Source organism: Anolis sagrei, chromosome X (genome assembly GCF_037176765.1).
Source record: "Anolis sagrei isolate rAnoSag1 chromosome X, rAnoSag1.mat, whole genome shotgun sequence".
Taxonomy (NCBI): domain Eukaryota; kingdom Metazoa; phylum Chordata; class Lepidosauria; order Squamata; family Dactyloidae; genus Anolis; species Anolis sagrei.
In genome coordinates this window covers 38,273,705-38,288,158 of record NC_090034.1, presented here as the reverse complement: position 1 = coordinate 38,288,158, position 14,454 = coordinate 38,273,705, and the positions used below count along the sequence as shown (strand labels likewise).

The 14,454-nt window shown below is 45.7% G+C and overlaps 1 protein-coding gene across 1 annotated transcript; it reads left to right on the top strand.

The window, feature by feature from the left end:
- Positions 1–6,820: 6,820 nt before the first annotated feature.
- FZD10 (frizzled class receptor 10) lies at positions 6,821–10,852 on the top strand. Its single transcript, XM_060785606.2, has one exon. The coding sequence runs from the start codon at positions 7,177–7,179 to the stop codon at positions 8,923–8,925; it is 1,749 nt and encodes a 582-aa protein (XP_060641589.2). The 5' UTR covers positions 6,821–7,176; the 3' UTR covers positions 8,926–10,852.
- The last annotated feature ends 3,602 nt before the right edge of the window (positions 10,853–14,454 follow it).

The following is a 14,454-nucleotide window of genomic DNA, read 5'->3' as shown; positions in this document are numbered from 1 at the left end:
GGGAGGTGTTAGCTATCCCTGACTGTTTCCTGTCTGGAATTACTCTGCTTTTTGAGTGTTACTCTTTATTTACTGTCCTGATTTAAGAGGTTTTTTTTTTTTTACTAGTAGCTAGATTTTGTTCATTTTCATGGTTTCCTCCATTCTGTTGAAATTGTCCACATGCTTGTGGATTTCAGTGGCTTCTCTGTGTAGCCTGACATGGTGGTTGTTAGAGTGGTCCAGCATTTCTGTGTTCTCAAATAATATGCTGTGTCCACATTGGTTTATGAGGTCCTTTGCTATGGCTGACTTCTCTGGTTGAATTAGTTAGCAACGCCTTTCATGTTCCTTGATTTGTGTCTGGGCAATGCTGCGTTTGGTGGTCCCTCTGTAGACTTGTCCATAGCTGCATGGTATACGGTAGACTCCTGCAGAGGTGAGAGGATTCCTCTTGTCCTTTGCTGAACATTGCATTTGTTCTATTTTCTTAGTGGGTATGTAGATAGTTTGTAGGTTGTGTTTCTTCATCAGCTTCCCTATGTGATCAGGATGTATGGTAAGAATCCTTTTCCTCTGGGTGGATCTTTGTCTTGACTCTTGTGGCTTGTTCTTGGTATTGCAGCTCTTCTGATGTCTGTGGTGGAGTCTCCATTGGCCTGTAGAGCCCAGTTTAGGTGGTTCCGTTCACCGCGGACGAGGTCGGAAACTATGAAAATGAACAAAATCTGGCCAACAGTATTAAAAAACTGGTAATGCAACCCAAAATATATAAAGAAGTAGTCAAGGAATATCTGACTTCTCTAAATAAATTCCAGTCTCCAGGTCCAGATGAACTTCCAACTCCATGATTCTGTGGTTTTGTCATTATTAAGTAATGAAGTCTATTTATTTCAGTAGGTTTCTTTCGTACAACTGAGGGCCCTTCCACACAGTCATATAACCCAGAATATCAAGGCAGATAATCCACTATATCTGCTTTGAACTGGATTCTCTGAGTCCACACTGCCATATAATCCACTTCAATGTAGATTTTATGCAGCTGTGTGGAAGGGGCCTGGGTCTTCATCCGTCCCATAGTTAGAAAGAGATCTGATCTTACATTCCAGCCACAGCAAGTACCTTGTCAGTGAGTGAATACAGGCAAGTCAGCTTGCCAAGGTGTGCATGTAACCACTTGGTACAGGTGATTTCTCTATTCTCTTGCCAAGACGGAATGGACATTTTGCCACATTCCCACCTGCTCAGATTTCCAGTCAGGTGCAGAAATGTAGGCAGTTTCTCACCACCTGGCAGACAAACAGGCAAGTGGGTTATATTATGACTTGTTTATTTACTTAAAGTATAGACATGCTGCTCTAGTACCTATAGTAAGGGTGGGTTACAACATTAGAATATCTGCTTTTATTGTTTACATTGTTTTAAAGTGATTGTGTGGTGTTACATTATACAATACACTGAGATGTTTCAATAGAGGTCAGGAGGTAAAATACTATAATAGTAAAGGTAAAGGTTTTCCCCTGACATTAAGTCCAGTTGCGTCTGACTCTGGGGGTTGGTGCTCATCTCCATTTCTAAGCCAGAGAGCTGGCATTATCCCTAGACACCTCCAAGGTTATGCGGCCGGCATGATTGCATGGAGCATTGTTTGTTACCATCCTGCTGGAGCAGTACCTATTGATCTCCTCACATTTTGCATGTGTTCAGACTGCTGGGTTGGCAGAAGCTGGGGCCAACAGCGAGAGCTCACGCCACTCCCCAGATTCGAACCTGTGACCTTTTGGTCAGCAAGTTCAGCATCTCAGTGCTTTAACCCACTGCACCCACTGGATAAATGAAATCAACACTAAAAGCAGTAAACAACAAATATCCCTGTGATAATTTGATTTTGGAAATTTTGACTTGTTGTGGAAACAAGGATTGGTGGTAAAGCTTTACTGGAGACCCCTTTTCCCCCTGATAATAACTCTTCCAGGAGGGAATTTCCCTTCTGAGGAGGAGATTTCTCTCACTTCCTGTTGTCTCACCCCTGTTCTTAACTACGAGTTGTTTGCAAGTCAGATGTTTGTAACTAGGGAACTGCCTGTACTCCTTTTGATGCGGCTCAAAATCCTATTGGCTTTTTGTCACTGCTGCATCACATTCTTGGCTCATGTTCAGCTTGTGATCTACTTCTAGTGCCCTTTTACAATGCCATATCAAATTTTAGATTATCTACTTTGAACTGGATTTTATGGCAATGTAGACTCATATCATCCAGTTCAAAGCAGATAATGTGTTTCCATAACCTGGATTATATGGCAGTGTAGAAGGGGTCCAAGTATCCAAGTTCTCTTTCCCATGGACATGTAGCAGTTCAAAGTGGCATCAAACCTCAGTGAGCATGGCATCAAACTAGAGGGTGTTGGTAGCCTCTTAAGTCCTAGAGCACAGGGAGAGAGTGAGGATGCTGTGAGGATGTACCTGAATAGCCCCAGCTAGTATGACTGGCCAGGGAAATGGGAGTTGTAGTCCAGAAATGATGTCATGGCAGGCACTGCAGCCTGAAGTGTCCCGTGTGCAAAGTGTCCTAGTAGATAGAAATTGGGCTGCCATTAGTTTTTCAGGTTATATGGCCATGTTCTAGTATCATTCTCTCCTGATGTTTCATCTGTATCTGTGGTAGCAAGCATCCTCAGATGTTTGTTCAGAGGTCAGTGTAATATATATATATATATATATATATATATATATATATATAAAATCTGTGGATTGTCCAGGGTAGGGGATGAATATTTGTCTGTGTGAAGGAAGTGTAAATGTTGCAATTGGCAAACTTAATTAGTATTGAGTAGCCTTGCGGATGCAGAGTCAATCAGTGTTGTTGCCTGAAGGCATCCTTTGTTTGGGAGGTGTTTGCTGACACTTGATTGTTTGCTGTCTGGAATTCCCCTGTTTTTTTTTGGGGGGGGGGTAGTGTTGCTCTTTATTTACTGTCTTGATTCTGGTGTTTTTTAATACTGGTAATCAGGTTTTGTTCATTTTCATGGTTTCCTCCTTTCGGTTGAATTGTCCACATGCGTGTGGATTTCAGTGACTTCTCTGTGTCGTTTGACATGATGGTTGTCAGAGTGATGAATATTTTTGTGAATATTTTCATGAATAGTTTTTTAATTATAATTTTGTGAATATTTTTGGGAATAGTTTCATGAATTTTGTGAATATTTTTGCAAACATTTTTGTGATTATTTTTGTGAACACTTTCATGAATGTTTTTGTGAATATTTGTGTGAATGTTGTAATTTTTGTGAATATTTTCATGAATATTTTTGAATAGTTTCATGATTTTTTTGAATATTTTTGCAAATATTTTTGTGATTATTTTGTGAATACTTTCCTGCATATTTTGGTGACTATTTTTGTTAATGTTGTTGTAATTTTCTGAATATTTTCATGAATATTTTTGTGAATAGTTTCACAAATAGTTTTTTCTGAATATGGTCATGATTATTTTTGTGAATATTTTTGCGAATATTTTTGTGAATACTTTCATGAATATTTTCTGAATATTTTCATTATTATTTTTGTGAATATTTTCTGAATATTTTCACGATTATTTTGTGAACATTTTTGTGAATATTGTTGTAATTTTTGCAAATATTTTCATGAATATTTTTGTGAATACTTTCATGAATATTTTTCTGAATATTGTCATGATTATTTTTGTGAATATGTTTTGTGAATATTATGTGAATATTTTTGCATTTTTGTTCAGCCATGAATAACCCTGATTTCAGTAGGTTTCCAACCAAGTCAGGCCATGTAGGGATGCAAATCCCCCTTTCTTTTTTGTGCTCTTTTGCTCTCGCTTTAGGGAATTTTCCATTTGCCCTCCTGATGCCTCAGGGGATTTAGTGTAAAGAGATATAAGCCCCCTGAGGTCCTGTTTCTGGCATTTGGTCTATGTGGCATTGACACTCCTGGCTCCTACCAGACAATCAAAGCTCCTTTTTTGTAAACAGATGGGACAGCAAAGACTTCAGGCCAACTGGATTTTATGAGCTTCTCAGCCAGACATTTATGGCCCTGGCCATAAAACTGCACCCGAGTCGGTTCCCTTTGACTAAGTGTCCCACCTCCCTTACAGCTCATCCTCTTCTCTTCCTTCTTCCACCTTGGAAAGAAAGGAATCTCTCGAGGGCTTGGGACCCCCTTCTCTCACACACAAAGAGCCATGCTTTGAATGAGATTTTCCTGCTTCTTGGCAGGGGGTTGGACTGGATGACCCACAAGGTCTTTTCCAACTCTATAACTCTATGATCCCTGTTTCAAAGTCGGCTTTCAGAGGATCTGAGGGAGGGATTGGAAAAACTCTGGTGCACGCACAAAGCACACTTCCTCCCTCATGCAACCATCCACGCAGACAAGGAAAGTCCACTGTCCAGAGCCTGTGGGCATCAAGCAGAGCCAGGATCAAGCCCCAAAATGTATACAGACAGTCTTGAGTTTACAAACACCTGACTCATAGTTCAGAACAGGGGTGAAACAACAGGAAGTGAGAGAAATCTGCGCCAAAGAAGGGAAATCCACTCCTGGAAGAGTTAACATCATGGAGAAATGGTATCTCCACTGAAGCTTTCTCACCAATTCTTGTTTCCACAACAAGCCACATTTTCCAAAATCCAATGCTCACAGGGACTGAAAGTGAGGTGGAATCTTCTGAACAGGGGCACAGGCAGCAAAGGAAATCCCACAGGATTGTTTGCCCTTCGCTATGAGATACAAAGCATATATATATATATATGCTATCCAAAGATTTCCTATGCTATCCAAAGCTACTTTTCCTGTTCCTGGACCATCTCAACAGCATCCACCCAAAAATCCAGTTCACCATGAAAAAAGAAAATGAAGGAAGACTGCCTTTTCTAGATGTCCTAGTCATCCGCAAACCAGATCAACAATTGGGTCACACCGTTTACAGAAACCCCACACACACAGATAGATATCCACATAAAAACTCCAACCATCACCCAAGTCAAAAAAGAAGCACCATTAAAGCCTTGGCAGACCGTGCAAAAAGAATCTGCAAATCCCACCTCCTCCAAGATGAACTGAACCACCTCAACTGGGCTCTACAGGCCAATGGAGACTCTACCTCAGACATCAGAAGAGCTGCAAAACCGAGAACAAGCCATGAGAATAAAGACGAAGATCCACCCAGAGGAAAATGTTCCTGCCATACATCAAGGGAACCACTGACCGCATAGGGAAGCGGATGAGGAAACACAGCATACAAACTATCTACAGACCCACCAAGAAAATCCAACAAATGCTACGTTCAGCAAAGGACAAGAGGGATCTTCTCACTTCTGCAGGAGTCTACCGTACACCATGCAGCTGTGGACAAGTCTACATAGGGACCACCAAACGCAGCACTGTCCAGACACGAATCAAGGAACACGAAAGGCACTGCAGACTACTTCAACCAGAGAAATCAGCCATAGCAGAGCACCTGATGAACCAACCTGAACACAGCATATTATTTGAGAACACAGAAATGCTGGACCACTCCAACAACCACCATGTCAGACTACACAGAGAAGCCATTGAAATCCACAAGCATGTGGACAATTTCAACAGAAAGGAGGAAACCATGAAGATGAACAAAATCTGGCTACCAGTACTAAAAAAAACTCTAAAATTGCAACAGCACAACAACAGAGAGGAAGCAGGCAGGGACATCTAATTACCTCTCAACAAAAGTTTGCTCCAGGCACAGTCAGCCCATTGTATGCTAATCAAGGTGGCCAGTTGAAACATTCACACCTAGCTCCAGCAGACAAGAGTCCTTTGTCTCACCCTGGTCATTCCACAGATTTCCTAGTTCCAACAGACCTCAATATCTCTGAGGATGCTTGCCATAGATGCAGGCGAAACGTCAGGAGAGAATGCCTCTAGACCATGGCCATACAGCCCGAAAAAACCTACAACAGCCCTCTACTTTTACATATATATGTGTATGTCTCCCTCTCCCTGTAAAATTGATTGTCCTTCTCTGCCTAGGCCCCCTTTTGGAATTGACACACACACACAAATATGAACAGCCCTGTGTATATGTCCATGTATGTACATATTGTTGGATTTCAACCACACACTGCTCAAGTTTGCAGTCCTCAGTGAGAAGCAACTAGATACCATTAGGCTAGGTTGTAAGTTTTCTAGGCGGTATGGCCATGATCCAGAAGCATTCTCTCCTGACGTTTCACCCACGAGGACGCCAAGATCTTTTTCACACGAACTGCTCTCCCCCCATTCTGTATCTTGGCAGGAGGCAGAAACCAGATTGTAACCAGAAAGCCTTCGACAATACCCAGAAACCAGATTGTAAGCTGATTTTTTCTCTCTACTGCAGTGGTTTTCAGCCTGTGGGTCCCCAGGTGTTTTGGCCTACAACTCCCAGAGATCCCAGCCAGTTTACCAGATGTTCGGATTTCTGGGAGTTGAAGGCCAAAAACACCTGGGGACCCACAGGCTGAGAACCAGTGCTCTAGTGGGATGAGGTCCTTCTCGCATTCTTTGCACCAGGCACGTCAAACTTGGGCTCTCCGGGTGTTTTTGGACTTCAACTAACCCCAAATCCGAAGAGCCTGCGGGTCCAAAACACCCAGAGGGGCGGAAGTCTGCCCATCCCTGCTCTAGGAACTCCCTTGGCTTGCTGCGAGAGGGGGCGTGGCTAGCGAGGGGGCGTGGCCAAGGCTCAGCAGCGTGCGGGGCCCAGGCTGTAGGGCGGAGTGAAGAGGGAGGGGAAGCAAGCGGGGGCAGGCTTCGAGGCCCCGCCCCCTTGCTGTGGCCCCGCCCCCAGGGGAGGGGCGAGGCGGCGGAAAGTCCGGCGAGGGGTACCGTCCGACGGAGAGCGGCAGCGGGAGGAGGAGGAGGAGGCGGAGGAGGCGCAGGAGGAGGTGTGCTGCGCTCTGCTCTGCTCTCTCTTGAGTGGCGGTGCTCTCTCTCTCTCTCTCTGTCTGTCTGTCTGTCTGGCGGTGGAGAGGAGAGAGGCGCGGGTGAGTGGGAGGGAGGGGATGCTGCCTCCTGGTGCTCCTCCTCCGCCGCCGCCGCTCCCCGGGCCCGGGCGCCTGGAAGGGAGGGGCTCGGCGGTGGCCGGGGCCGAGGCGTCTCCGGGACAGGCGCCGCTCTGAGCCGGACCCCGGGAGGAGAGGAGCCATGAGCCTGGCCCAGCTGTGCCTGCTGCTGTGCCCGCTGCTGCTGCTGTGCCCGCCCTGCCTGGGCATGGGCTCGCTGGAGCAGCCCGAGCGGCCGGGGGAGTCCCGCTGCCAGCCCATCGCCATCCCTATGTGCCAGGACATTGGCTACAACGTGACCCGCATGCCCAACCTCATGGGCCACGAGGACCAGCGCGAGGCCGCCATCCAGCTCCACGAGTTTGCCCCGCTGGTGGAGTACGGCTGCCACGGGCACCTGCGCTTCTTCCTCTGCTCGCTCTACGCCCCCATGTGCACCGAGCAGGTCTCGGCCCCCATCCCAGCCTGCCGGGTCATGTGCGAGCAGGCCCGGCTCAAGTGCTCGCCCGTCATGGAGCAGTTCACCTTCCGCTGGCCCGACTCCCTGGACTGCAGTCGCCTGCCCAGCAAGAACGACCCCAACTTCCTCTGCATGGAGGCCCCCAGCAACGGCTCCGAGGAGCCCCCCAAAGCCGGACCGCTGCCCCCCTTGTTCCGGCCCCACCGGCCCGCCGAGCATGAGCCTCCGCCACCGCCGCCCAAGGGGGCCTCTTCCTGCGGGAACCCGGGCAAGTTCCGGCGTGTGGAGAAGAGCGCCTCTTGCGCCCCGCTCTGCAGCCCAGGGGTCGACGTCTACTGGAGCCGGCAGGACAAGCGCTTTGCCGCCGTCTGGATCGGCGTCTGGTCGGTGCTCTGCTTCTTCTCCAGCGCCTTCACCGTCCTAACCTTTCTGGTGGACCCCCAGCGCTTCAAGTACCCCGAGCGGCCCATCATCTTCCTCTCCATGTGCTACTGCGTCTACTCGCTGGGCTACCTCATCCGCCTCTTCTCCGGGGCCGAGAGCGTGGCCTGCGACCGAGACAGCGGCCAGCTCTACGTCATCCAAGAAGGCTTGGAGAGCACCGGCTGCACCTTGGTCTTCCTGGTGCTCTACTACTTCGGGATGGCCAGCTCCTTGTGGTGGGTGATCTTGACCTTGACCTGGTTCCTTGCCGCCGGGAAGAAATGGGGCCATGAGGCCATCGAAGCCAACAGCAGCTACTTCCACTTGGCGGCCTGGGCTGTCCCGGCTGTGAAGACCATTGTGATCTTAGTGATGCGCCGAGTGGCCGGGGATGAGCTCACAGGCGTCTGCTACGTGGGCAGCATGGATGTTGATGCCTTGACCGGCTTCGTCCTGGTCCCCTTGGCTTGCTACCTCGTCATCGGGACCTCCTTCATCCTCTCGGGCTTTGTGGCCCTCTTCCACATCCGACGGGTGATGAAGATGGGCGGGGAAAACACCGACAAGCTGGAGAAGCTCATGGTCCGCATTGGTGTCTTTTCCGTCTTGTACACAGTGCCGGCCACGTGCGTGATCGCCTGCTACTTTTATGAGCGGCTGAATATGGATTACTGGAAGGTCTTGGCAATGCAGCAGAAGTGTAAGGTGAACGGCAATCAGACCAAACACTTGGACTGCACCATGAGCAAATCCATCCCTGCCGTGGAGATTTTCATGGCCAAGGTCTTCATGCTTTTGGTTGTGGGGATTACAAGTGGCATGTGGATCTGGACCTCCAAGACCCTCCAGTCCTGGCAAAACGTTTGCAGTCAGAGACTGAAGAAGAGGACACGGAGGAAACCGGCCAGTGTGATTGCAAGCAGTGGACTGTACCAAAAAACCCAGCATCTGCCCAAAGTCCACCACACAAAATATGAGCCAGCTTTGCAATCCCCTACCTGTGTGTGAACAACTTTGCCTACCAATAGCATTTGTTTGTTTTTGATTGTTTTTTTTAAAAAAGCTACAAGTGTCTAACCTGTGTCAGGAGACTTACAAGTGCTCAACATTGCACTCAGAACTAAGGAAAAGCATGATAGTTAATGCAATTGTGTGGGGTTTTTAATGTCCTTTGATCAGATAGACAAAAGAGAAAATCTAGGAGGGGAAGGATTGAACTGTTAGAATGCAGAGTTTGGAGAGAAAACTGAACATAGGGCTGCTGTGAGATTTCTGGGCTGTATGGCCATGTTCCAGAAGCATTATCTCCTGATGTGGGTGAAACGTCAGGAGAGAATGCTTCTGGAATGTGGCGGTACAGCCCGGAAAACTCACAACAACCCAGTGATTCCAGCCGTGGAAGCCTTAGACAACACATTAAACAGAACATACTTTGGTAAAAGATTTAGCGCATGGAAGACTGACACACAAGTTTATCACAGTAGAGAAAAAATCCACTTAAAAACTGGTTTCTGCCTCCTGCAGAATTCTGGGGTTTGTAGTTTAGTGAGGCTGTTAAAGGCTCCTCCGTAAACTACAAACCCCAGGCAGAAACCAGATTTTAAGTGGATTTTCCCCCTCTAGTCTGATGAAGTAAGCTGACTACTCTCTCTACCCCTCATCCAGCTTTGCCCATTAACACTATGTAACAAAACTTGAAAAAAAATCTGTTCCTCGTTTGAAAGTGTCATTTCCTGTTTAAATGTGTGGTACTTACTTGGAAAGCAGTTGTTCTACTCCAGAAACTTTGTTTTTGTGCTTGCCACAAACTGTGTCGGATTGGTGGCGTCTTTGAGATAGTCATTGGAAAACCATCGCAAAATGTTCTGCAGGATGATCTCCCTCCCTCCCTCCCGCCCGCAAAAACAAAGTTTTGGCAGCTTAATCAACTTTTCCCGTGTTTTTATGATCGACCCAATGGGGAAATGACATTCTTGACCCAGGAACAAAGATCCTAGTGTGACACGGTGTCATTTGTTTTCTCTCCCACCCCAGTCCTCCTGAGTTAAGAGCAGCGTGTAATTATTTGTATACATATTAAAGACTGGTTTGTCTTTAGATTTCTAACCAAGTTGAGATAGAATTGATAGTGGTGAGTTTTTTTGGAAAAAAAAATAGAACTTGACAGAGAATTGTGTCCTTTTAGGAAAGTAGCCCTTTGAGAATGAGAGAACCTTGAGTTCAGTTAGTGCATCAGCTTTGAAAACAAGTTCTGTTTAAACTTAAAGACATCTTTTCCCCCAAGCGCTTTGCATTGTGCCTAGTATCTCTGAAAATAGTTTCAGTCCAAAAGGCTCGGCCACGCTCCATTGCTTAAAACTCCCCTGCAAGATGCTCCCCTGCAAGTTGGGGTGCAAAAGAAATAATGTGCAATATAATATGCCCCCTTACACAGGCGTGCACACACAGTAACCATCCTTGCAAGGACATAAAACAAGAAAAAAGTATTTTGCTATACATCAAGGCAACAAAGGGGATCACTTAACAAAAGAACTAAGGGGTCTAGTCCCTGGAAACCCTTTAGTGTTACATTTGGTGGCTTTTTAATGGAAATCAGACAAGTTTGGACTGATTTGTCGAAGAAGAAAAGGGGGAAGGGGATTAACTGAAAAGGATCCAAAGAGGCTTATTGACTCTTTCCATTGTCAAACAAATTCTGGGAATGAATAGATCAAGAAGCACTCCATTTTATTTTTTATTTTCAGAGAAGGGAAACTATCTGAACCTATGGTCTGTCTTTTGCTGCAAAGGGAAGGCACATGCTTGTGTGAGAGAGAACGTACGAGTGTGTCTGTGTGTGGAAATGATATATATTTGTCAGATGCGATTATTTTTCATGTCCTACTATTTTATGAAATAATAATGACAATTAATAAAATTGCCTTTAGTTTGATAATGCAAGAGTGTCCTTCGTATTCCACCATGGCAGCGTTTGAGGCTGAATCAAACTCTTTGGCAAGGGTTGTTTGATGGCAAGACATGCTTAGATGGGATCATAAGAATGGATCTCTTTTAAGATGAAGGCAAAGTATCTATTTTTCTCCCGAAGCATAGATGTGTGACTATCTTCCCCTCCTTTCTGCTGCATCCCATAATAAGATTTGTAGAACACAAGCTTGGGCAAAGGAACTAAAATGTATTTCAGCTCCTAATCACTAAGGACAGGATTGGGTATTTTTTCAAAAACAACAAAACTGCATAATAATAATAATAATACTTTATTGCAGGGCCCCTGGTGGCGCAGTGGGTTAATCCGCTGAGTTGCTGAACTTGCTGACCAAAAGATTGGCGGTTCGAAACCGGGGAGTGGGGTAAGCTCCCACTGTTAGGCCCAGCTTCTGCCAACCTAGCAGTTTGAAAACATGCAAGTGTGAGTAGATCAATAGGTACATCTTCTGTGGGAAGGTAACGGTGCTCCATGCAGTCATGCTGGCCACATGACCTTGGAGGTGTCTACGGACAACACCGGCTCTTTGCCTTAGAAATGGAGATGAGCACCACCTCCCAGAGTCAGACTTGACTAGACTTAATATCAGGAAAAACCCTTACCTCTACTAATACTTTATTTATAGGCTGCCCTATCTCCCCAAAGGGACTCAGGGCAGTTAGTGGTAGTATAATGTTTAAAACAGTTGCTCAGAGGAAGAACTTCCTCACTGATACAATAGGAACACAGTCAAGCTTGCCCTTCACTTCTCCATGTTTCTCTGCAGCACTGAGTGAGAGATAAAATGTAGATATATTGGAGGCAGTAAGCTGTCTTTTGTTGCAGGTTTTGTGGTGCTATAGTTGCCAAATTTTATTTAGCAGGGGGTTGGACTAGATGATCTCTAACACCTCTTTCAATTTGGTGCTTCCCAAGAGCTTGGGAGTTGCAGTCGGGCCAGAGACAAGCCAGTGAGTAACTACGGTATAAATATACAACTGCACACTTAAAATGTAGCTCTCCATTTGTTTCCAAATATAATCAATAATAATAATAATAATAATAAACTTTATTTAGATCTCCCCGAAGTGACTTGCAGCGGCTCACAGAAGCACTCAATAGTGCAAACATATAAAATGCAAAAAAATACATAAGCAAAGCAATACAATAACAATAAAGTCCATGTAACAATTACATAAAGCATCATATATGTATTTGGAATTCACCTGAGGGTGACAACGGTGAGGTCCAGTGGATAGAAATTCAGTTAAAATTAGTGGGAGTACATCCTAAAACTTCTCCACTAGTTATTTGCGATACATGATTCCTTTCGCACATGGATAGGTGTTTCTGAGCAAATTTTGTGTATGTGTATGGGAATCCACTCTTCAACCTCTAGGATTCTATGATTCTACTCCAGAAGCTTTGCTTTTGTGGCTGCCACAAACTAGGTTGAATTGGTGGAGACTCCATGAGCTATTCATGGAAGAACTAGAGCAAAATGTCCTGCAGGATGTCCTGCAAAAACAAAGTTTTGGCAGTTTAACCTTTTTTCGTGTTTTTATGATAGAACTAATTAGGAAATGGGCATTTCATAGGATCATAGAATTATAGAATTGGAAGAGACCTTGTGGGCCACCCAGTCCAACTCCTTCTGCCATGCAGGAAAACACAATCAAAACACCTCCGACAAATGGCCATTCAGTCTTTGCTTAAAAGTCTCCAAAGAAGGAGCCTCCACCACACTCCAGGGCAGAGAATCATAGAGTTGGAAGAGACCTCATGGGCCATCCAGTCCAACCCCCTGCCAAGAAGCAGGAAAATCGCATTTAAAGCACCCCCAGCAGATGGCCATCCAGCCTCTGTTTAAAAGCCTCCAAAGAAGGAGTCTCCACCATACTCCAGGGCAGAGAGTTCCACTGCTGACCAGCTCTCACTATTAGGAAGTTCTTCCTATTTATAACCCAGGAACAAAAATAGTGTTACGCAGCGTAACAAGCTGCGGTGGCACAATGGGTTAAACCCTTGTGCCGGCAGGACTGCTGACTGAAACAAAGCTCCAGCTTCTCCTGTGAGGACATGAGAGAAGCCTCCCACAGGATGGTAATACATTCAGACGTCCCCTGGGCAACATCCCTGCAGATGGCCCATTCTCTTGCACCAAAAGTGACTTTCAGTATATTTTCAATTCGCTTCTGACACAATTTAAAAAAAAACAGTGTAATTGATCCTTTCCAGATGATGTAATTCAGTGGTTGCCAAATCTTGAGTTCTCTAGATTATTTTAGACCGTTCCAGACCCCCAGACAGAATGATCAATATACTCAATGACTGAAGTTCCAAATAAGAACCCCACTAAATTGAAGATTCTTAAAAAGAGCACTCACCCTATGTAGTATGTTTTGGTATCTTGTCTGAAAGAGGTCTCTCACACTTACAGTGGACATACGTTTTGGTTTACAGCGGAGAACAGTACAGGCCCACGTAGCCAATCGTTGGTGGGGGGGGGGGAGGTGTTCTAAAACATCTGGCCTATCACCGTTGCAATTAAGCAGAAGGGTGCTTTGATTGTGCCTTTCTGCATGGCAGGATGGGATTGGACTGGGTGGCCTTTGGGGACTCTTCCAACACTACAATTCTATAAATTCCCAGAGAATTCTGCAAATTGCAGCGGAAAAGAGTAGCATTTCCCAGCTCTCCTCTGAGACCTGAGAAACTCCCAAGGACTGGACCTGGGCCTGTGCTTTGCTGCTGTACATGGCCTCATGCATCATTGATTCCCCCTGCACATTTGGGGGCCGCCGTAGGATGGGGACAATTGTCCTTTGGGTAGTTTTTGACATGTGTGTCTTATTCATAACCTAGCCTGTACTACATACCTTGAAGACCATTATAACACAAAAGGCTTGGCCTCCTGATACTGATTTCCCTGCTTGGAGCCTTCTATGTTGTTTTGGGCTGCCTTTTCCAGGACCAGACTGATTCAAAACAATCTGGAGAATGCCAAATTGGGAGAAGTTGCCCTCCAGGATGATTTCAAAATAGAAAACAAGTAACCTACCTGGTCATCTCCCATAGCCAAGCTTTCCAGTTCATCTAAAGCCATGGACAAGACTGGATACAAGAGAGCTAGTACACAGTTCACCAGCATGTATCATGTTTACAAAGCACAGGGAGATTACCAGGATGATCCGGGTTTAACGCTCTTCAAATCTGCAGAGGGTTAAGTTTGATGTGTCAGAGATGAATTAGTGAATGAATGAGTCCTTTCACTGCTGGCTTTTTTTTTATAACGCAGCACTTCTCTTTCTTTGTAACGTTGATGAAAGAAACAGCGCAAGGCCATAGGAGTTGGTGAACTGTTTTGCGTTAGAAGCTCCACTTGGATTCGGTGTTTCCCGTCCAGTGTAGCTCAGTCTTCTGATTCATGCAAAATAACAGATGCCAGGAGCTAGAGACAAGCAAAAGACCTGTACCACTTCAGGCGGCAAGAAGGTGTCCCCTTTAGTCACAATTCCTCACTTTTTACCCCAGTGTTTCTCAACCTGGGGGTCGGGACCCCTGGGGGGGTC

What these genes read in the sequence shown, in the direction of transcription:
- FZD10 (XM_060785606.2), top strand. Translation starts at nt 7,177, where the DNA reads ATGAGCCTGGCCCAGCTGTGCCTGCTGCTGTGCCCGCTGCTGCTGCTG.